The 24,953-nt window shown below is 37.0% G+C and overlaps 1 protein-coding gene across 3 annotated transcripts in view; it reads left to right on the top strand.

The window, feature by feature from the left end:
• The window catches only part of stk39 (serine threonine kinase 39), a 137,898-nt gene that overhangs the window by 29,563 nt on the left and 83,382 nt on the right, over positions 1-24,953 (top strand). For all 3 annotated transcript variants that reach the window (XM_055215240.2, XM_055215241.2, XM_055215239.2), the window contains 5 exons: positions 17,503-17,644; positions 17,950-18,005; positions 23,168-23,277; positions 23,510-23,611; positions 24,620-24,753. In XM_055215240.2, coding sequence (XP_055071215.2) covers positions 17,503-17,644; positions 17,950-18,005; positions 23,168-23,277; positions 23,510-23,611; positions 24,620-24,753 — 544 coding nt within the window. The remainder of the gene's footprint in view (positions 1-17,502; positions 17,645-17,949; positions 18,006-23,167; positions 23,278-23,509; positions 23,612-24,619; positions 24,754-24,953) is intronic.

The following is a 24,953-nucleotide window of genomic DNA, read 5'->3' as shown; positions in this document are numbered from 1 at the left end:
GAAACAAGTCCCGTGAAAATACGTCAATCGGAGCCAAAGTTATAGGCATGTAAAGCATATGTCTGACCACTAGGTGGCGCTGTGACGAAACTCTGCATGCACCCTTAGTTCCTGACTGGCATCACAAGTACCAAGTGTCATGTCAATAGGCCTAAGTTTCACGAAAATACAGCCTAAAATCTGTTTTTTTGCGCTCTACGTAAAATTCGTTAAGGCGGTATACAAGAACGGATTGATGTATCGAAATTCTTTTGATAACTTTTTGCCATGAGTGTCTCTAGATGATACATACCAATTTTTGTGGCAATCGGACAAAAGCCCTAGGACGAGTTCGAAAAAGTAGAGTTTACGAATAATTCAAAATGGCGGAAAATTTTCATGACGGAAAATGACGCCATAGGGTCCAATCAAATCGTCTTGAGCCAATGAATAAGCGAAAGCAAGAATTTTGTTTCTAGGACTTACGGATCAGAAGTTATAAGCAAAAACATAAGTGCAACTTTGGACTGTTGGTGGCGCTAGCGGGTTAGAGATAGAGACTCCAAATTTGCTGTGGGGACACATTGGACTGTCCTTTATCAGTGTGCCAAATTTCATAACTTTCCTACGTACGGTTCTATGGGCTGCCATAGACCGCAATGGCGGAAGAAGAATAACTAATAATAATAATTATTATAAATATAGCTGCAAGCAGCGATACCGGGGTCAAGCCAAACATGGCAAAAAATGATTCATACGTGATGACTGTCATGATTTAAGATCTAAGTTTGCATTAGTTTTATGAAAAAAATAGCAATTTTTTGTATCTTGAGACCACTAGGTGGCGCGGTGCAGAAACAATAGATGGTGCCTCAGGTCATGACTGTGATGACACATACCAAATTTAGTGTAAATATGATAAAGCAATACAGAGATATAGCCTTAAATGACTTGACCACTAGGGGGCACTAACCAAACAATAAATTGTTACTCAGGTCTTGATTGTGATGACACCCACCAAATTTGGTGTAAATACAATAAAGAGATGCAGAGATATAGCCTTAAATGACTTGACCACTAGGGGGCACTGACCAAAAAATAAATTGTGACTCAGGTCTTGATTGTGATGACACCCACCAAATTTGGTGTAAATACGATAAAGAGATGCAGAGATATAGCTTCAAATCTCTTGACCACTAGGGGGCACCCAAAAGTTTACAAGTCCTCCCAGAACATGTAGGTAATGAACCATACCAAGTTTCATAACAATACACAGCTGCGTTTCTGAAATACTTGAGCTTAAAGAAAAATTCAAAATGGCCGACACACAAAATGGCCGACCAAAAACCATTTGGTATCATTTGACTCGCCATGCCTCACGAAATCTAACAAGACCAGTCTCATAATTTTACATTCAAATTTGCAGTAGTTATAAGCAAAAATAGACATTTTTTATATCTCGTGACCAGTAGGGGGCAGTGTGACGAAATGGTGCATGCACCCTCAGGTCATCACTGTTATGACATATACCAAGTCTCATATTAATACGCAAAAGTTTTGCGAAGATACAGGCTCAAACACATTTTGGCGTGCTCGCCCTCGCATTCTTTGATGCGTTATACGACAACGGATAGGTCTACCGAAAAGCTTTTGATAACTTTTTGTCTGGAGTGTCTCTAGATGATGCATACCAAAAATCAAGCCAATCACACGAGCGCTCTAGGAGAAGTTCAAAAAAGTAGGTGTTCAATATAATTCAAAATGGCCGACAGGAAGTAGGTTTGACTCAGACATATTTGGTACAGTCGGACTCAGCATGAGCCAAGGAATCAATAGAGTGAAGTCTTATGTCATAGTGGCAATTTAATCAAATGATATAAAGATTTTAAACAATTTATTTACATATCCTGACCACTAGGTGGCGCCGTCCTAAAGATTTATAGGTGTGCTCAGAACATGTCACTGATGAACCATGCCAAATTTCGTAGCGATACGCCATTCTGTTTGTGAAATACTGAACTTAATGAGAAAATTCAAAATAGCCGACACCCAAAATGGCCGACCGAAAACCGTTTGGTATCGTTTGACTCGGCATGTCTCAAGGAATCTAACAAGACCAACTTCATGATTTTAGACTCAACTTTGAAGTAGTTATCAGCGAAAATAGGCATTTTTCGAATCTCGTGACCACTAGGTGGCGCTGTGACGAAACGTTGCAGGCACCCTCAGGTCATGACTGTAATGACATATACCAAGTTTCGTGTCGATACAATAAAGTTTTGCGAAGATACGGCCTCACGTCCGTTTTGGCGTGCTCGCCGCCATATATGTTGTCAATTTATACGAGAACGCATTGGTCTATCAAAAAGCTTTTGATAACTTTTTGTCTGGGGTGCCTCTAGATGCTACATACCAAAGGACATGAAAATCGGACAAACGGTCTAGGAGGAGTTCGAAAAAGTAGGTTTTACGACAAATTCAAAATGGCGGAAAGATGTGCATGACACAAATGACATCAATGTGTGCATTTGAATCATCATGAGCCAAGGATTCAGAGGAAACAAGAATTTAGTTTCTAGGACTCATGGGTCAGAAGTTATGAGCATGAACATAAGTGGATTTTTGGACTGTTGGTGGCGCTAGAGGGTTTGAGTCAGACACACCAATGTTGCTATAGTAACTTCTGAGACTGTCCTCTACATGTGTGCCAAATTTCATAACTTTCCTATGTATGGTTCTATGGGCTGCCATTGACTTTCGGCGGAAGAACGAGGAAGATAAATAATAATAATAATAAATATAGCTGCAAGCAGCGATACCGGGGTCAAGCCAAACATGGCCAAAAATGATTCATACGTGATGACTGTCATGATTTAAGATCTAAGTTTGCATTATTTTTAGTAAAAAAATAGCAATTTTTTGTATCTTGAGACCACTAGGTGGCGCTGTGCCGAAACAATAAATGGTGCCTCAGGTCATGACTGTGATGACACATACCAAATTTAGTGTAAATACGATAAAGCGATACGGAGATATAGCCTTAAATTATTTGACCACTAGGGGGCACTGACCAAAACAATAGATGGTGACTCAGGTCATGATTGTGATGACACTCACCAAATTTGGTGTAAATACGATGAAGAGATGCAGAGATATAGCCTCAAATCTTTTTGACCACTAGGGGGCACCAAAAAGTTTACAAGTCCTCTCAGAACATGTTGCTGATGAACCATACCAAGTTTCATAAAAATACGCAATTGCGTTTCTGAAATACTTGAACTTAAAGAAAAAATTCAAAATGGCCGACACACAAAATGGCCGACCAAAAACCATTTGGTATCGTTTGACTCGGCATGCCTCACGAAATCTAACAAGACCACTTTCATAATTTTATATTCAAGTTTGTAGTAGTTATAAGCAAAAATAGACATTTCTTATATCTCGTGACCAGTAGGGGGCAGTGTGACGAAATGGTGCATGCACCCTCAGGGCATCACTGTTATGACATATACCAAGTCTCATATTAATACGCAAAAGTTTTGCGTAGATACAGGCTCAAACACATTTTGGCGTGTACGTCCTCGCATTCTTTGATGCGTTATACGACAACGGACAGGTCTACTGAAAAGCTTTTGATAACTTTTTGTCTAGAGTGTCTCTAGATGATGCATACCAAAAATCAAGCCAATCACACGAGCGCTCTAGGAGGAGTTCGAAAAAGTAGGTGTTCAATATAATTCAAAATGGCCGACAGGAAGTAGGTTTGACTCAGACATATTTGGTACAGTCGGACTCAGCATGAGCCAAGGAATCAACAGAGTGAAGTCTTATGTCAGTGTGGCAATTTAATCAAATGAAATAAAGATTTTAAACAATTTCTTTACATATCCTGACCACTAGGTGGCGCCGTCCTAAAGATTTATAGGTGCGCTCAGAACATGTCACTGATGAACCATGCCAAATTTCGTAGCGATACGCCATTCTCTTTGTGAAATACTGAACTTAATGAGAAAATTCAAAATGGCCGACACCCAAAATGGCCGACCGAAAACCGTTTGGTATCGTTTGACTCGGCATGCCTCAAGGAATCTAACAAGACCACCTTCATGATTTTAGACTCAAGTTTGAAGTAGTTATAAGCGAAAATAGGCATTTTTCGAATCTCGTGACCACTAGGTGGCACTGTGACGAAACGTTGCAGGCACCCTCAGGTCATGACTGTAATGACATATACCAAGTTTCGTGTCGATACACCAAAGTGTTGCGAAGATACGGCCTCACGTCCGTTTTGGCGTGCTCGCCGCCGTATATGTTGTCACGGTATACGAGAACGCATTGGTCTATCAAAAAGCTTTTGATAACTTTTTGTCAGGGGTGTCTCTAGATGCTAGATACCAAAGGACATGCAAATCGGACAAACGCTCTAGGAGGAGTTCGAAAAAGTAGGTTTTACGGAAAATTCAAAATGGCGGAAAGATTTGCATGACACAAATGACATCAATGTGTGCAATTGAATCAACATGAGCAAAGGATTCAGAGGGAACAAGAATTTAGTTTCTAGGACTCGCGAGTCAGAAGTTGTGAGCATGAACATAAGTGGATTTTTGGACTGTTGGTGGCGCTAGAGGGTTTGAGTCAGACACACCAAAGTTGCTATAGTAACTTCTGAGACTGTCCTCTACATTTGTGCCAAATTTCATAACTTTCCTATGTACGGTTCTATGGGCTGCCATTGACTTTCGGCGGAAGAACGAGGAAGAAAAATAATAATAATAATAATAATAAGAAAACTAACAATAACAATAGGGTTCTACGCCCCTTCGGGGCTTGACCCCTAAATATAGCTGCAAGCAGCGATACCGGGGTCAAGCCAAACATGGCAAAAAATGATTCATACGTGATGACTGTCATGATTTAAGATCTAAGTTTGCATTAGTTTTATGAAAAAAAAAACAATTTTTTCGTATCTTGAGACCACTAGGTGGCACTGTGCCGAAAGAATAGATGGTGCCTCAGGTCATGACTGTGATGACACATACCAAATTTAGTGTAAATACAATAAAGCGATACGGAGATATAGCCTTAAATGACTTGACCACTAGGGGGCACTGACCAAAAAATAAATTGTGACTCAGGTCTTGATTGTGATGACACCCACCAAATTTGGTGTAAATACAATAAAGAGATGCAGAGATATAGGCTTAAATGACTTGACCACTAGGGGGCACTGACCAAAAAATAAATTGTGACTCAGGTCTTGATTGTGATGACACCCACCAAATTTGGTGTAAATACAATAAAGGGATGCAGAGATATAGCTTCAAATCTCTTGACCACTAGGGGGCACCGAAAAGTTTACAAGTCCTCCCAGAACATGTTGCTGATGAATCATACCAAGTTTCATAACAATACGCAATTGCGTTTCTGAAATACTTGAACTTAAAGAAAAATTCAAAATGGCCTACACACATAATGGCCGACCAAAAACCATTTGGTATCGTTTGACTCGGCATGCCTCACGAAATCTAACAAGACCAGTCTCATATTAATACGCAAAAGTTTTGCGAAGATACAGGCTCAAACACATTTTGGCGTGCTCGCCCTCGCATTCTTTGATGCGTTATACGACAACGGATAGGTCTACCGAAAAGCTTTTGATAACTTTTTGTCTAGAGTGTATCTAGATGATGCATACCAAAAATCAAGCCAATCACACGAGCGCTCTAGGAGGAGTTCGAAAAAGTAGGTGTTCAATATAATTCAAAATGGCCGACAGGAAGTAGGTTTGACTCAGACATATTTGGTACAGTCGGACTCAGCATGAGCCAAGGAATCAATAGAGTGAAGTCTTATGTCATAGGGGCAATTTAATCAAATGATATAAAGATTTTAAAAAAAAAATTACATATCCTGACCACTAGGTGGCGCCGTCCTTAACATTTATAGGTGCGCTCAGAACATGTCACTGATGAACCATGCCAAATTTCGTAGCGATACGCCATTCTGTTTGTGAAATACTGAACTTAATGAGAAAATTCAAAATGGCCGACACCCAAAATGGCCGACCGAAAACCGTTTGGTATCGTTAGACTCGGCATGCCTCAAGGAATCTAACAAGACCACCTTCATGATTTTAGACTCAAGTTTGAAGTAGTTATAAGCGAAAATAGGCATTTTTCGAATCTCGTGATCACTAGGTGGCGCTGTGACGAAACGTTGCAGGCACCATCAGGTCATGACTGTAATGACATATACCAAGTTTCGTGTCGATACAATAAAGTTTTGCGAAGATAAGGCCTCACGTCCGTTTTGGCGTGCTCGCCGCCATATATGTTGTCAATTTATATGAGAACGCATTGGTCTATCAAAAAGCTTTTGATAACTTTTTGTCTTGGGTGTCTCTAGATGCTACATACCAAAGGACATGCAAATCGGACAAACGGTCTAGGAGGAGTTCGAAAAAGTAGGTTTTACGGAAAATTCAAAATGGCGGAAAGATGTGCATGACACAAATGACATCAATGTGTGCATTTGAATCATCATGAGCCAAGGATTCAGAGGAAACAAGAATTTAGTTTCTAGGACTCATGGGTCAGAAGTTATGAGCATGAACATAAGTGGATTTTTGGACTGTTGGTGGCGCTAGAGGGTTTGAGTCAGACACACCAATGTTGCTATAGTAACTTCTGAGACTGTCCTCTACATGTGTGCCAAATTTCATAACTTTCCTATGTACGGTTCTATGGGCTGCCATTGACTTTCGGCGGAAGAACGAGGAAGATAAATAATAATAATAATAAGAAAACTAACAATAACAATAGGGTTCTACGCCCCTTCGGGGCTTGACCCCTAATAAGAAAACTAACAATAACAATAGGGTTCTACGCCCCTTCGGGGCTTGACCCCTAATAATAATAATAAGAAAACTAACAATAACAATAGGGTTCTACGCCCCTTCGGGGCTTGACCCCTAATAAGAAAACTAACAATAACAATAGGGTTCTACGCCCCTTCGGGGCTTGACCCCTAAATATAGCTGCAAGCAGCGATACCGGGGTCAAGCCAAAAAGGGCACAGAAGAAGGTAAACTTGAGTCCGGATGAGCAGTTTAAAAAACCTAGCAAAACCTCCTGATTTCAGACAAATTAATATAACGGTAATCAGCAAAAAAGCTGTGTTCTAATTCAGTGAAATCTCTCCCTCACGTCTTGAGGAGCATTGACAACTAGAACACTGAAGGAAATTGCAGTGGTAATACTCAGCTCACAAAATGTTACTGTGGTGTTAATGAGTCGAAAGAGCCCACCCCCATGTCTCTACGCTGTTCTGATGAAGAGATATAGCTCTTGCAAAAACAGTTGATAAGGTATTCTCATTGGTTGCTAGACAGTAAATTGACATCCACCAGTGATTATAATCCAAGCCATGAAATGAATAATCCATGATGACTTGTGGTTTTAGATGTGTTTGTTGCAGTAGTTTTAGGCAAAAATTACAATTTTCTATCTCAAAACCACTAGGTGGCGCTGTGACAAAATTGTGCATGCAACTTCAGGTCATGATTACGTTACATTGAGCTAGTTTTATGACTATACACTTTAGTTTAGTGAAGAAACAGTTGTATGACCATAGGGCTGGCTTGATATCACAGTTTTTGTTCAATTATAACGCCACCTAGTGGTGCAAGCAAGCAATTTTTTTTGTGTAGCCTCAAACTGTGGTCGTACATCAGCGTATCAAATCTGGTGAAAAAATCTCTTTTCGTTGCGAAGTTATAACCATTTATGTGTAAAAAATACAAAATTTAAAGGTAATTTTTCGTTTTTTGCAATTTTCGGCCATTTGCCATGAGTGTCTCTAGATGCTGCATACCAATTTTCGTGGAAATCGGCCAAAAGCTCTAGGACGAGTTCGCAAAAGTAGGTTTTACGAATAATTCAAAATGGTGGAAAAATTTTCATGACGGAAAATGACGTCATAGGGTCCATTCGAATCGTCTTGAGCCAAGGAATCAGAGGAAACAAGAATTTCATTTCTAGGATTTACGGATCAGAAGTTATAAGCCAAAACATAAGTTCAACTTTGGACTGTTGGTGGCGCTAGCGGGTTTGAGATAGAGACTCCAAATTTGCTGTGGATAATATTTGGACTGTCCTTTATCAGTGTGCCAAATTTCATAACTTTCCTACGTACGGTTCTATGGGCTGCCATAGACCGCAATGGCGGAAGAAGAATAACTAAGAATAATACTAAAATTAAGAAAACTAACAAATCCCATAGGGTTCTACGCCCCTTCGGGGCTTGACCCCTAAATATAGCTGCAAGCAGCAATGCCGGGGTCAAGCCGAAAAGGGCACAAAAGGATGTAAAATTGAGATTGGATGAGCAGATTGAAGAACCCAAATAAACCTAATAATTGTAGATGAAAAAACAAAAAAGTTATCCACAAAAATAATCTATGTTCTTGTCTACTGCAATCGTCCTTCTGTTATTGACAATTATGGAACATTAGAGCACTGAAGGACATGTGAGTGGTGTTTGCAGTGGCAAAACATCACATCATGTTATAACAAGTTTAATTAGTCAAAAGAAACCATCTCCGTGTCTCTACGATGTTCTGATGCAGAGATATAGCTTTTGCAAAAACGGTTAATAAGGTATTCTCAATGGTTGCTAGGGAGTGAATTGGCAACCACCAGTGATCATAGTCAAAGCCATGAAAGAAATAATCCATGATGACTCATGGTTTTAGATATGTTATTGCAGTAGTTTTAAGCAAAAATACCATATTTCTATCTCAAAACCACTAGGTGGTGCAATGACAAAATTGTGCATGCAACATCAGGTCATGATTGTGTTACATCTAGCTAGTTTTATGTCTATACACTTTAGTTTAGTGAAGAAACAGTTGTAAGACCATAGGGATGGCTTGTTATCAAAGGTTTTGTTCAATTATAAGGCCATCTAGTGGTGCAAGCATACAATTTTTTTTGTGCAGCCTCAGAATATGATCATGCATCAGTGTATCAAATCTGGTGAAAAAATATATTTTCGTTACGAAGTTACAACCATTTATGTGTAATAAACACAAATTTTGAAGGAAATTTTTCGTTTTTTTGCAATTTTCGGCCATTTCTGATAAAAATTTTAATATAACGTCAATAGAACTTTTTGTTCAGAAGGTAAGGTTAGTTTCTTCCTATGGTGTTTTCGAGTCGATCGGAAAAACGTTCGCGGAGATATTCATGCGTGTTTCTTAAGCGCTATTTTGCTGCGCAGGGTTAACCGTAAGGCGGATTCTGGCATGTTTGGTATCGTTGGACTCGACAACTATTCAGAACTCCAAAGCAACAAGTCCCGTGAAAATACGTCAATCGGAGCCAAAGTTATAGGTGTAAAAAACATTTCTCTGGCCACTAGGTGGCGCTGCGACGAAACTGTGCATGCACCCTCAGTTCCTGACTGGCATCACAAGTACCAAGTGTCGTGTCAATAGGCCAAAGTTTGACGAAGATACAGCCTAAAATCCGTTTTTTTGCGCTATACGTAAAATTCGTTAAGGAGGTATATGACAACGGATTGCTGTATCAAAATTCTTTTGATAACTTTTTGCCATGAGTGTCTCAAGATGATACATACCAATTTTCGTGGAAATCGGACAAAAGCTCTAGGACGAGTTCGAAAAAGTAGGTTTTTTAAACAATTCAAAATGGCGGAAAAATTTAATGACGGAAAATGACGTCATAGGGTCCAATCGAATTGTCTTGAGCCAAGGAATCAGAAGAACCAAGAATTTTGTTTCTGGGACTTACGGATCAGAAGTTATAACCAAAAACATAAGTGCAACTTTGGACTGTTGGTGGCGCTAGCGGGTTAGAGATAGAGACTCCAAATTTGCTGTGGGGACACATTGGACTGTCCTCTATCAGTGTGCCAAATTTCATAACTTTCCTATGTACGGTTCTATGGGCTGCCATAGACCGCAATGGCGGAAGAAGAACCAGAATAATAATTATTATAATAGGAAAACTAACAAATACAATAGGGGTCTTCGCCCCTTCAGGGCTTGACCCCTAAATATAGCTGCAAGCAGCGATACCGGGGTCAAGCCAAAAAGGGCACAGAAGAAGGTAAACTTGAGTCCGGATGAGCAGTTTAAAAAACCTAGCAAAACCTCCTGATTTCAGACAAATTAATATAACAGTAATCAGCAAAAAAGCTGTGTTCTAATTCAGTGAAATCTCTCCCTCACGTCTTGAGGAGCATTGACAACTAGAACACTGAAGGAAATGTGAGTGGTGCTTGCAGTGGTTATACTCAGCTCACAAAATGTTACTGTGGTGTTAATGAGTCGAAAGAGCCCACCCCCATGTCTCTACGCTGTTCTGATGAAGAGATATAGCTCTTGCAAAAACAGTTGATAAGGTATTCTCATTGGTTGCTAGACAGTAAATTGACATCCACCAGTGATTATAATCCAAGCCATGAAATGAATAATCCATGATGACTTGTGGTTTTAGATGTGTTTGTTGCAGTAGTTTTAGGCAAAAATTACCATTTTCTATCTCAAAACCACTAGGTGGCGCTGTGACAAAATTGTGCATGCAACTTCAGGTCATGATTACGTTACATTGAGCTAGTTTTATGACTATACACTTTAGTTTAGTGAAGAAACAGTTGTATGACCATAGGGCTGGCTTGATATCACAGTTTTTGTTCAATTATAACGCCACCTAGTGGTGCAAGCAAGCAATTTTTTTTGTGTAGCCTCAAACTGTGGTCGTACATCAGCGTATAAAATCTGGTGAAAAAATCTCTTTTCGTTGCGAAGTTATAACCATTTATGTGTAAAAAATACAAAATTTAAAGGTAATTTTTCGTTTTTTGCATTTTTCGGCCATTTCTGATGAAAATTTTAATATAACGCCAATAGAACTTTTTGTTCAGAAGGTAAGGTTAGTTTCTTCCTATGGTGTTTTTGAGTCGATCAGAATTACGGTCGCGGAGATATTTGCGCGTGTTTTTTAAGCGCTATTTTGCCGCACAGGGTTAACCGTAAGGCGAATCCTGGCATGTTTGGTATCGTTGGACTCGGCAACTATTCAAACCTCCAAGGAAACAAGTCCCTTGTAAATACGTTGATCATAGCCAAAGTTATAGGCCTATAAAATATTCGTCTGGCCACTAGGTGGCGCTGCAACGAAACTGTGCATGCTCCCTCAGTTCCTGATTGGCATCTCAAGTACCAAGATTCGTGTCAATAGGCCTAAGTTTGGCGAAGATACAGCCTAAAACCTGTTTTTTTGCACTCTACGTAAAGTTTGTTGACGCGCTATACGACAACGGAATGGTTTATCGAAATTCTTTTAATAACTTTTTGCCTTGAGTGTCTCTAGATGCTGCATACCAATTTTCGTGGAAATCGGGCAAAAGCTCTAGGACGAGTTCGCAAAAGTAGGTTTTTCAAATAATTCAAAATGGCGGAAAATTTTTCATGACGGAAAATGACGTCATAGGGTCCATTCGAATCGTCTTGAGTCAAGGAATTAGAGGAAACAAGAATTTCGTTTCTAGGACTTACGGATCAGAAGTTATAAGCAAAAACGTAAGTGCAACTTTGGACTGTTGGTGGCGCTAGCGGGTTTGAGATAGAGACTCCAAAATTGCTATGGATATTATTTGGACTGTCCTCTGTCAGTGTGCCAAATTTCATAACTTTCCTACGTACGGTTCTATGGGCTGCCATAGACCGCAATGGCGGAAGAAGAATAACTAATAATAAATATAGCTGCAAGCAGCAATGCCGGGGTCAAGCCGAAAAGGGCACAAAAGGATGTAAAATTGAGATTGGATAAGCAGATTGAAGAACCTAGGTAAATCTAATAATTTTAGATGAAAAAACAAAAAAGTTATCAACAAAATTAATCTAGGTTCTTGTCTACTGCAATCGTCCTTCTGTTATTGACAATCATGGAACATTAGAACACTGAAGGACATGTGAGTGGTGTTTGCAGTGGTCACATCATGTTACAACAAGTTTAATTAGTCAAAAGAGACCATCCCCATGTCTCTACGATGTTCTGATGCAGAGATATAGCTTTTGCAAAAACGGTTGATAAGGTATTCTCAATGGTTGCTAGGGAGTAAATTGGCAACCACCAGTGATTATAGTCAAAGCCATGAAAGGAATAATCCATGATGACTCATGGTTTTAGATGTGTTGTTGCAGTAGTTTTAGGCAAAAATACCATATTCCATCTCAAAACCAGTAGGTGGCGCAATGAAAAAATTGTGCATGCAACATCAGGTCATGATTGTGTTACATCTAGCTAGTTTTATGACTATACACTTTAGTTTAGTTAAGAAACAGTTGTATGACCATAGGGCTGGCTTGTTATCAAAGGTTTTGTTCAATTATAAGGCCATCTAGTGGTGCAAGCATACAATTTTTTTTTGTGTGGCCTCAGAATGTGCTCATGCATCATCGTATCAAATCTGGTGAAAAAATCTCTTTTCGTTACAAAGTTACAACCATTTATGTGTAAAAAACACAAAATTTGAAGGTAATTTTTCGTTTTTTGCAATTTTCGGCCATTTCTGATGAAAATTTTAATATAACGCCAATAGAACTTTTTGTTCAGAAGGTAAGGTTAGTTTCTTCCTATGGTGTTTTCGAGTCGATCGGAAAAACGTTCGCGGAGATATTTACGCGTGTTTCTTAAGTGCTATTTTGCTGCGCAGGGTTAACCGTAAGGCGAATTCGGGTATGTTTGGTATCGTTGGACTCGGCAACTATTTAGAACTCAAAGGAAACAAGTCCTGTGAAAATATGTCAATCGGAGCCAAAGTTATAGGCATGTAAAACATAAGTCTGACCACTAGGTGGCGCTGTGACGAAACTCTGCATGCACCCTTAGTTCCTGACTGGCATCACAAATACAAAGTATCGTGTCAATAGGCTTAAGTTTGGCGAAGATACAGCCTCAAATCCGTTTTTTTGAGCTCTACGTAAAATTTGTTGACGCGCTATACGACAACGGATTGGTTTATCAAAATTCTTTTAATAACTTTTTGCCTTGAGTGTCTCTAGATGGTGCATACCGATTTTCAAGGCAATCCGGCAAAAGCTCTAGGACGAGTTCGCAAAAGTAGGTTTTATGAATATTTAAAAATGGCGGGAAGATTTTCATGACGGAAAATAACGTCATAGGGTCCAATCGAATCGTCTTGAGCCAAGGAATCAGAGGAAACAAGAATTTAATTTCTAGGACGTACGGGTCAGAAGTTATAGGCAAAAACATAAGTGCAATTTTGGACTGTTGGTGGCGCTAGTGGGTTAGATATAGAGACTCCAAATTTGCTGTGGGGACACATTGGACTGTCGTTTATCAGTGTGCCAAATTTCATAACTTTCCTACGTACGGTTCTATGGGCTGCCATAGACCGCAATGGCGGAAGAAGAATAACTAATAATAAATATAGCTGCAAGCAGCAATGCCGGGGTCAAGCCGAAAAGGGCACAAAAGGATGTAAAATTGAGATTGGATTAGCAGATTGAAGAACCTAGGTAAATCTAATAATTTTAGATGAAAAAACAAAAAAGTTATCAACAAAATTAATCTAAGTTCTTGTCTACTGCAATCGTCCTTCTGTTATTGACAATCATGGAACATTAGAACACTGAAGGACATGTGAGTGGTGTTTGCAGTGGTCACATCATGTTACAACAAGTTTAATTAGTCAAAAGAGACCATCCCCATGTCTCTACGATGTTCTGATGCAGAGATATAGCTTTTGCAAAAACGGTTGATAAGGTATTCTCAATGGTTGCTAGGGAGTAAATTGGCAACCACCAGTGATTATAGTCAAAGCCATGAAACGAATAATCCATGATGACTCATGGTTTTAGATGTGTTGTTGCAGTAGTTTTAGGCAAAAATACCATATTCCATCTCAAAACCAGTAGGTGGCGCAATGAAAAAATTGTGCATGCAACATCAGGTCATGATTGTGTTACATCTAGCTAGTTTTATGACTATACACTTTAGTTTAGTTAAGAAACAGTTGTATGACCATAGGGCTGGCTTGTTATCAAAGGTTTTGTTCAATTATAAGGCCATCTAGTGGTGCAAGCATACAATTTTTTTTGTGTGGCCTCAGAATGTGCTCATGCATCATCGTATCAAATCTGGTGAAAAAATCTCTTTTCGTTACAAAGTTACAACCATTTATGTGTAAAAAACACAAAATTTGAAGGTAATTTTTCGTTTTTTGCAATTTTCGGCCATTTCTGATGAAAATTTTAATATAACGCCAATAGAACTTTTTGTTCAGAAGGTAAGGTTAGTTTCTTCCTATGGTGTTTTCGAGTCGATCGGAAAAACGTTCGCGGAGATATTTACGCGTGTTTCTTAAGTGCTATTTTGCTGCGCAGGGTTAACCGTAAGGCGAATTCGGGTATGTTTGGTATCGTTGGACTCGGCAACTATTTAGAACTCAAAGGAAACAAGTCCTGTGAAAATATGTCAATCGGAGCCAAAGTTATAGGCATTTAAAACATAAGTCTGACCACTAGGTGGCGCTGTGACGAAACTCTGCATGCACCCTTAGTTCCTGACTGGCATCACAAATACAAAGTATCGTGTCAATAGGCTTAAGTTTGGCGAAGATACAGCCTCAAATCCGTTTTTTTGAGCTCTACGTAAAATTTGTTGACGCGCTATACGACAACGGATTGGTTTATCAAAATTCTTTTAATAACTTTTTGCCTTGAGTGTCTCTAGATGGTGCATACCGATTTTCAAGGCAATCCGGCAAAAGCTCTAGGACGAGTTCGCAAAAGTAGGTTTTATGAATATTTAAAAATGGCGGGAAAATTTTCATGACGGAAAATGACGTCATAGGGTCCAATCGAATCGTCTTGAGCCAAGGAATCAGAGGAAACAAGAATTTAATTTCTAGGACGTACGGGTCAGAAGTTATAGGCAAAAACATAAGTGCATTTTTGGACTGTTGGTGGCGCTAGTGGGTTAGATATAGAGACTCCAAATTTGCTGTGGGGACACATTGGACTGTCGTTTATCAGTGTGCCAAATTTCATAACTTTCCTACGTACGGTTCTATGGGCTGCCATAGACCGCAATGGCGGAAGAAGAATAACTAATAATAATAATAATAAAATTAAGAAAACTAACAAATACAATAGGGTTCTACGCCCCTTCGGGGCTTGACCCCTAATAATAATAAAATTAAGAAAACTAACAAATACAATAGGGTTCTACGCCCCTTCGGGGCTTGACCCCTAATAATAAAATTAAGAAAACTAACAAATACAATAGGGTTCTACGCCCCTTCGGGGCTTGACCCCTAATAATAATTGTTATAAGAAAACTAACAAATACAATAGGGGTCTTCGCCCCTTCGGGGCTTGACCCCTAATAATTATTATAATAAGAAAACTAACAAATACAATAGGGGTCTTCGCCCCTTCGGGGCTTGACCCCTAAATATTTGAGAGAGGACAATATTTGGCCGAGATTAAAGGGATAGTTCACTTTAAAATGAAAATTCTGTCATCATTTAATCATCCTCATGTTGTTCTAAACCGGTATGAATTTCTTTTTTCTGATGAACACAAAAGAAGATATTTTGAGAAATGATGGTAAGCACACAGCAATAAGTGACCATAGACTTCCATAGTAGGAAAAAATATTTTGGAAGTAATGTGAAAAATGACTAAGAAAATATTTTTATAAAATGATGGTAAGCACACAGTTGACGGTACCCATTAAATTCCATCATATTTTTTATTCCTACTATGGAAGTCTATGGTCACTTACTGCTGTGTGTTTACCATTATTTCTCAAAATATCTTCTTTTGTGTTCATCAGAAAAAAGAAATTCATACAGGTTTACAACAACATGAGGATGAGAAAATGATGGCAGAATTTTCATTTTAAAGTGAACTATCCCTTTAAACTATTCAAAAATCTGAAATCTGAGGGTGCAAAAAATCTAAATATTGAGAAAATTGTCTTTAAAGTTGTCCAAATTAAGTCCTTAGCAACACTTATGATAAATACATTTTTTAATATATATATATATATATATATATATATATATATATATATATATATATATATATATATATATATATATATATATATATATATATATATATATATACATACATACATACATACATACATACATACATACATACATACATACATACATACATACATACATACATACATATATATATATATATATATACACACACACACAGTAAGAAATGTACAAAATATGTATATAGAACATGATCTTTGCTTAATATCCTAATGATTTCTTGCTAATTTTGACCCATACAATGTATTGTTGGCTACTGCTACAAATATTCCCATGCAACTTATGACTGGTCTTGTGGTCAAGGGTCACAAATATGAAGGCAAGTGAGCTTTTTTCATAACTAAAGGAATAGTTTACTCCAAAATGACAATTAGCCCAGTCGGACTGAGTTTTATTAAATGATATCCTGACTCTTTACAATGCTTTACAATGGCCCTGGATAGTGCCCCATTTTTTAACCTTCATCCATCCATCAAAAATGAATCCATACTGTTATTAAATGTTTTCTGAGGTAAAGTGATGGGTTTTTTGTAACATTGGGTCAACTTTCCACCTGACCTCAACTCTCTCCTTAACACACGTACAGCCGTAGTCTATAAAGTTTGAAATATAAATGTTTCCCTACAAAACCCATTGCCTTGCCTCGGAGGACATTTAATAACTGTATGGATTTGTTTTTATAAATGGATGCACTTAAGTACAGTAGATGTCCTGGCAGAGTAACCACAGATTTCATGTTGGACTTACGTTCAACAAGCAGAGAGTTTACAAACACTTTTGTCTTTATTTTAAACAGTATCAATATCTGTTCAATCATTTAAAACAGTTTTGCTTAAAATACAGTATGTGCATCTATTTTTAAAATAATAATGTCAACCATGTTTATGTTACGTTGTGTACTGCAGTAATGTACATTCATACATTACATTCATACATCATACATCATACAGTGTGGCTTAAGATAAGGGCTGCATAACAATTAATTGCAACTAATCGTTTGCAGAATAAAAGTTTTTGATTACATCATATATGTATGTATAATGTGTATAATAATTATTCATATATAGATACACACACAGGCATGTATATATTTAAGAAATATTTACATGTACATTTTTATTTACATATTTCTAAATAAATATTTAATATTTACAAATTTTTAAAAGTATAAGTGTGTGTGTGTGTGTGTGTGTGTGTGTGTGTGTGTGTGTGTGTGTGTGTGTGTGTGTGTGTGTGTGTGTGTGTGTGTGTGCGCGTGTGTGTGTGTGTGTGTATCTATATATTAATAATTATTATACACAATACACACACATTTTGATCAAAAACTTTTATTCTGCAAACGATTAGTTGCGATTAGTTGTGATTACTTAAGATACAAGTTCTGTGTTTTTCCAGGTTCAGTGTTGGACATTATTAAACACACTTTCAGCAAAGGAGAACATAAAAACGGGGTCATAGATGAACCCTCAATAGCGACCATATTAAAAGAAGTACTGGAGGGATTAGATTATCTACACAAAAACGGGCAGATTCATCGGTAAGTAATCTTTTATCTTCTTGACACACCGGGAGGATGCAGTCAATGAATTAGTTTCCCGACTTTCTAATAAGTGGGCCAGATGTTATGCTTACGGTCAGATATCTTGCTAGTAAAGACCGGGTTAAATCTGCATTAATTATATTTCTCTGCTGTAAGTCAAGTGCAGGAAAGCACTAATGAGGATGTTTTTCTCCTGGCTATCGCTGTTATAATAGTGCTTTGATAAATTCATAAAAATGGCCTTATTGTTTATGCTTAAGATTATAATAAAGTACAACATGAATGTGTTTTGTTGTCCTTAGGGATGTTAAAGCGGGTAATATTCTACTAGGAGAAGATGGTTCGGTGCAGATTGCAGGTTTGTAATGAAACACTTTAGTGAAATCATCTTTATGTTTGCTGATATGTGTCAGTGTCAATTAAAGCTTCAAAAAGAAACCCCACAGTGAGATCTTTAGACTAGTACCTTCGGTTAACCCATAGTTAAACTAATCTTGTGTGCTTTAATGAAATGTCATTTATAGCCATGAGAAAATTAAGCTTTTGATAGCTGTGAAAATGTTGTTGTAATTGCTATTGGTTGCGACTGCATCTGTAGCTAAGAAGCAATATGAGCCCTAAGAGACACAAAGAGAGTTATATTACTTCTTTAACCACAAAGGTCATGTCCATTAGCTTTAATTACAGCTCACATCAAGACTACAAAAGCACTACCGTACAATCGACTGCTTCAGTTCACTTTAAATTTACTACTTTACATTTTCTTCACTTAATTATGGTTTGATTATGTTGGACAATATATTCAAGCTCCACACTTTACATTTAGCATTTAGCAAATTTTTATTTGAAGAACTGAAACCAGGGTTTTCACATTGATCATAGTGAGTACATTCCTGAAATTGGGCTTTTTCCTTCCCTCGGGTATTCAGAGTTGTAAATATTGATCTGTTTATATATTTTAACAGGATGTCCACTATAGTCTTTGGGTCAACCATGTTGAGGTTGTACTGTAGTTCATATCAGCATTTTTCTGTTGAAAGGTTTAATATGCAATTAAATGTAAACATTTGTAAGATACGCACCAGATTCGCTCCAAAGTCGACAGCCCCGTTACGGATTTGGTTTGTTGCAAACCATGTGCATCACTTGTTTTGTCAAAATAAGTGCCTGCTGCTGCACACGCATCCAAACCATTTATGATAAAAGAGACGCTCACGTTCACAAAATACACGCAAGACAGTAAACTCTGATTACGCATGAGATTATGCGAGTATCTGGCAAACGCGAGCGTCTCTTTTATCATAAACTCTTTAGACGCGTCTTCAGCAGGCACTTATTTTGACAAGACACATGATGCACACAGGATCACTCGACATGCAGAACACATATTTTGAAATTACGAACCACACACATGATGGGCTACATACATGTTGTGACGAACTTCGCATCGAGCGCTATTAAAAATAGCCACCGAAAAACTCTGTGTATGTTTTGATCATCTTTTTAAATCTGATCTCTAACAAAAGTATTTTACAAAAATGCAATAATGTCAGATTTTTTATTTAAAAAAAATATTTTTTAAGAAACCTACCAACATTTGAGGGTTAATAAAAACAGTTTTTTGTTTGCTTTGTTTGAAAGCAGAAGGTCTGTCCTTTCATTTGATATATTGTATGTTTATATATTTTTATACAACAGTTCTTTCTGGTTCTCGAATCTGATTGGCTAAGAGCTATGCGATATTGTGCTGATAACGGCACTGTAACCGCTTCACCTCTCGTATCATTCCGCCACCTAGTGAATGGAGGTCCTAAACAGGCTCATCTCTGAATGGAAAAACAGACACCCTATTTGTAAACACTCTCCGTGTGTCTCATTAGTTTACTAGCTCATAAATCAGTCGGTGAATCCCAATCGGAAGTTATTATTCCGTCAAAGATCAGCGCTCTTGGATGTTACGTTAAAGTTAATGGGAAAATGTCTTGTCACATCGTGTGGATTATTAACACTTGGAAAGAGGAATATAAACACTCGTTTTTTTTCTGGAGCTATATTTCTTATCAGAACGCGAAAACACCGTGAAACAGCAGGTAAGCACCGCAGCTTTTAAATGTGGACATTGATCATTTACTTTATCGTGACGTGACTATTAAAACATGTTATGAGATATCGCCACTGGTATATTTATAAGCAGCATGCAAAAACATCTCTCTGACACTTATAAAAAACCGTTTTATATAGTACTGACAAGAACAAAGTTTAATAATAATAATCGAGTGCTCGTATAACGTTAAGAATAAATGAGAAAGCAATAGTAACGTTATACAAATAGTTTTATTAACTTTTACCTCGCGCCAAAACAATAACAACACAAAAGACACTAAATATGAATAAAAAAACAAGTACAAGTTTGATCATGACACCAAATACTGCTGATTTGATCTCATTTCGACGATCATCATAAACAAACAAGGCCAACATGAGAGCCAGGGTATCTCTTTCAGAAATGTAGCCCAGAGAGGGCGGTGGTCAGCGGGGCGAGTGAACACTGACGTCCGCTCATGCTTTGGTTCTTATTTGTACCGAATCTCACTAAGCAAACGTTCAAACAGGCGCTATCTTTACTAATCGACTGCAGATTTAAATATAATACAGATACATTCTCGACTGAACTAATCTTAAAACTACACTTTGTGACCAAGAAACGGTAATATAAAGAAACGGCTTTTCCGTCCATTGAGTTGTTATGAGCTTCAAAGCAGCCGAAAGTTTTACCTGTCATTCTGGCCGCCCTCAAATCCGTGGCGGAAGAAGAAGTTCTCAAACAAAGAGGCTTTTAAAATAACTCCGTTGTTGTTTTCTAGTTTTCGTTTTTCAAACGTGTGCCGTCGAATAGTTGTATAAAAGCAATATCGCTCTCGGAGTCGTGTGATATAGCTCTATATCATCACGGCTGTGATTGCCTCCGCCTCTGGCCTAATCACAGCTGTGATGATATAGAGCTATATCACACTCCTACTCGAGCGATATTGCTTAAATAGACGGTGTCATCGGACACACGTGATACACGTCTGAATCCGAACTTTACTTCCGGTTTCATTTTTTAATGGTCTGACTAGTTGCTAGTCAGGTAATTCTTTGGTTTCCTAGGTAATCTATGTGTTGTTTTTTGCTTGTTATATAAGTAAACTACGTTTAAAGTACTTTGTTGTTATTTATTATTAGCGGAGTTTACCGGAAGTTACGTGTGGACCGCGACAGCTGCTTGTTTATGTTGTTACTGCTGAAACCGTCTATAGAAGAAACTTTTCTGGAAGGCATTAAACTGAAAATTGCACAAAAAATAAAAATTAAAAATCTTATTTTATAAAAAAATCGAAATATAAAGTATTTTTCAACGAGATAAATGCAATTTTTAAGAGTATTAACTCTTTCCCCACCATTGACAACTTATCTCGTCAATTAAGTGAAAACATTTCCCTGCCAATGACGCTTTCCTGTCGAGTTTTTACGGTAATCTGTAATTCCGCTGTTATCCACTAGATGGCTCTTACCCAACTTATAAAAACTGAAGCAAAAACTAATTTAATTAATTTTAAACTCTGTGTTTGTTTTGATAATTGTTCAGAATCTGATTTCTATCAAAATTCTTTTACAAAAATGCAATAATGTCAGATTTTTGATTAAAATTTTGTATTTTTTAAGAAACCTACCAACATTTGAGGGGTTTTTTGTTTGCTTTGTTTGAAAGCAGAGGGTTTGTTCTTTCACTTGATATATTGTATGTTTATATATTTATAGACGGTTTCATGGACGCACGTGATAAACGTCTGGATCCGAACTTTACTTCCGGTTTTGTTTTTTTAATGGTCTGACTAGTTGCTAAACTGATCTCTTGAACAAATGCCTCGTCGAAAATAACAAATGTTATGGTTTCCTAGGTAATCTATGTGTTGTTTTTTGCTTGTTATATAAGTAAACTACGTTTAAAGTACTTTGTTGTTATTTATTATTAGCGGAGTTTACCGGAAGTTACGTGCAGACCGCGACAGCTGCTTGTTTATGTTGTTACTGCTGAAACCGTCTATAGAAGAAACTTTTCTGGAAGGCATTAAACTGAAAATTGCACAAAAAAAATTTAAGTAAAAAATCTTATTTTATACAAAAATCAAAATAAAAGTATTTTTCAACGAGATACGTAAATGCAATTTTTAAGACTATTAACTCTTTCCCCACCATTGACGACTTATCTCGTCAATTAAGAGAAAACATTTCCCTGCCAATGACGCTTTCCTGTCGAGTTTTTATGGTAATCTGTAATTCCGCTATAATCCACTAGATATTATTATACTATTATCTTACCCAATTTATAAAAACTGAAGCAAAAACTAATTTAATTAATTTTAAACTCTGTGTTTGTTTTGATAATTGTTCAGAATCTGATTTCTATCAAAATTCTTTTACAAAAATGCAATAATTTCAGGTTTTTGCTCAAAATTTTGTATTTTTGAAGAAACTTACCCATATTTGAGAGGTAAAAAAAGAGAACAAATGACGATAGAATGAAAGTTTTTTCCGTTTTTTGTTTATTTTGTTTGAAAGCAGAGGGTTTGTTCTTTCACTTGAAATATTGTATGTTTATATATTTATAGAAGAAACTTTTCTGTAAGGCATTAAAATGAAAATTGCACAAAAAATTACAAAAAAAACTTATTTTTATACAAAAATCTAAATAAAAAGCAAAGTATTTTTCAATGAGATAAATGCAATTTTTAAGACTATTAACTCTTTCCCCACCATTGACGATTTATCTCATCAATTAAGAGAAAACATTTCCATGCCAATGACGCTTTCCTGTCGTGTTTTTACGGTAATCTGTAATTCCGCTATTATCCACTAGATATTATTATACTATTATCTTACCCAATTTATAAAAACTGAAGCAAAAACTAATTTAATTAATTTTAAACTCTGTGTATGTTTTGATAATCGTTCTGAATCTGATTTCTATCAAAATTCCATTACAAAAATGCAATAATTTCAGCTTTGTGCTCAAAATTTTGTATTTTTAAAGAAACCTACCCATATGGTGATAAAAAGAAAACAAAATGAGTATTGGATTTTTCCCGAAGCAGAGGGTCTGTTCTTTCATTTAATATATTTGTATGTTCATATATTTATATAAGAAAAGTTTCCTGGAAGGCATTTTGTGAAACTTTTGTGAAAATCACAAAAAATGGGCGGGCAACTTTAAAAAAAAAGGCTTTCGGGGAATGAGTTAAGAGTTTAGGACTAAAAGTGCATCTAGTTTAATACATTCTGATTCTGTACACACAGGCTTGTTTCATTTATCTCAAACATGGTCTCTACCTTAAATGAGATTCATTTAAACTTTTACATTTAGACATATTGACAATAGTCAGCCCATTTCTCAATGTCATTTATTTGGGATGTTTTGCCCTTTTGCCCTGTCAGTGTTTAAATGAAGCTGTTAATCATTTGAAACGGTTTACTCTGTAGATTTTGGAGTAAGTGCATTTCTGTCTACTGGAGGAGACGTTACCAGACATAAAGTTAGGAAAACGTTTGTGGGAACTCCGTGCTGGATGGCCCCCGAGGTTATGGAGCAGGTTAGTATGATTTTATATACACATATATAATAATTATTATATCAATATATATATATAAAAAAACAACTGTGGCTCTGTATAGCTCAATTTGAAGAGCGATGCGTTAGCAACGCAAATGTCATGGTTCAATATCTAGCAGACACACATGCTGATAAAAATGTAATTCACTTTGAATAAAAGTGTTTGCTATTCGGTCATTAAGCTGTCAGTGACCACCATCATGTGACCGCAGGTACGAGGTTACGACTTCAAAGCTGACATTTGGAGTTTTGGTATCACGGCCATCGAACTCGCTACAGGCTCGGCACCCTACCATCGATATCCCCCTATGAAGGTAACCACGGTGACCTGCTGTTCATACGGCTATTCATGGAAAGGTTTTAGCACAAAGAGCTATAAATGCTGCCACAAAAGCATACATCTCTAACCTGTGCTGCTTTATTATTACGACTTCTTTATTCCTAGGCAACACACATAATGTTAACAAATGTATTGCCTGAAAAAATTTCAAGTCGTTTTGCATGAAAGCATCTGGCAAATGCATAAATGTAAATGTTTCTTCCAAGACTTTTTTTTTAAATAGAGCACAAGTATTGTTTATGCCAGTTGCACCACACGCATTATTCATGTTTGTTCATTTATATAAAATTTGCATATGCAATTCATTAGCATATGTAACAACTAACTCAAAGAAATATTGTATGTTTATATATTTATAGAAGAAACTTTTCTGTAAGGCATTAAAATGAAAATTGCACAAAAAATTGCAAAAAAATTATTTTTATACAAAAATCTCAATAAAAAGCTAAGTATTTTTCAATGAGATAAATGCAATTTTTAAGACTATTAACTCTTTCCCCACAATTGACGAGTTATGTTGTCAATTAAGACGAAACATTTCCATGCCAATGATGCTTGCCTGACGAGTTTTTACAGTAATCTGTAATTCCGCTATTAACCACTAGATATTATTATACTATTATCTTACTATCTATACTATTAAATTCCTTTACAAAAATGCAATAATTTCAGCTTTGTGCTCAAAATTTGGTATTTTTAAAGAAACCTTTTTTTTAAATAGAGCACAAGTATTGTTTATACCAGTTGCACCACACGCATTATTCATGTTTGTTCATTTATATAAAATTTGCATATGCAATTCATTAGCATATGTAACAACTAACTCAAAGAAGGTGCTGATTATTTTAATAGCTTGCACAGCTCATTGTATTTTAACCAAATAAAGCGAGCATATAAGGAATAAAATTGCAATATTAGTAGCATTATAGACTTTTTCTCGAACCCACAAATGAAATGTTTTACTCAAATCTGATGGTTGCAGGTCTTAATGCTCACACTGCAGAACGATCCTCCAACCCTGGAGACGGGTGTCGAGGACAAAGAGACGCTGAAGAAGTATGGAAAATCCTTCAGAAAACTTATATCTCTGTGCCTTCAAAAGGACCCAGCAAAAAGGTGAGTGTGTATTTGACGGCGACGCAGGTTTTTTTGGTCCTGCAAATTAGAAAATCGACATTTGAGAATTGAGAGAAACGAGAGCAGTTTCTGCCAATTGGACCACACGTTGTTGTTTCCCTGTGAGAAGAAATCTCAACAGAGCCCTACTTACAAACATTGATTTGTAATGTGTGATGTGCATTATTGAATAGCAGTTT

Source organism: Misgurnus anguillicaudatus, chromosome 17, assembly GCF_027580225.2.
Source record: "Misgurnus anguillicaudatus chromosome 17, ASM2758022v2, whole genome shotgun sequence".
Lineage (NCBI taxonomy): Eukaryota > Metazoa > Chordata > Actinopteri > Cypriniformes > Cobitidae > Misgurnus > Misgurnus anguillicaudatus.
This window is presented reverse-complemented; position numbering and strand designations above follow the sequence as displayed.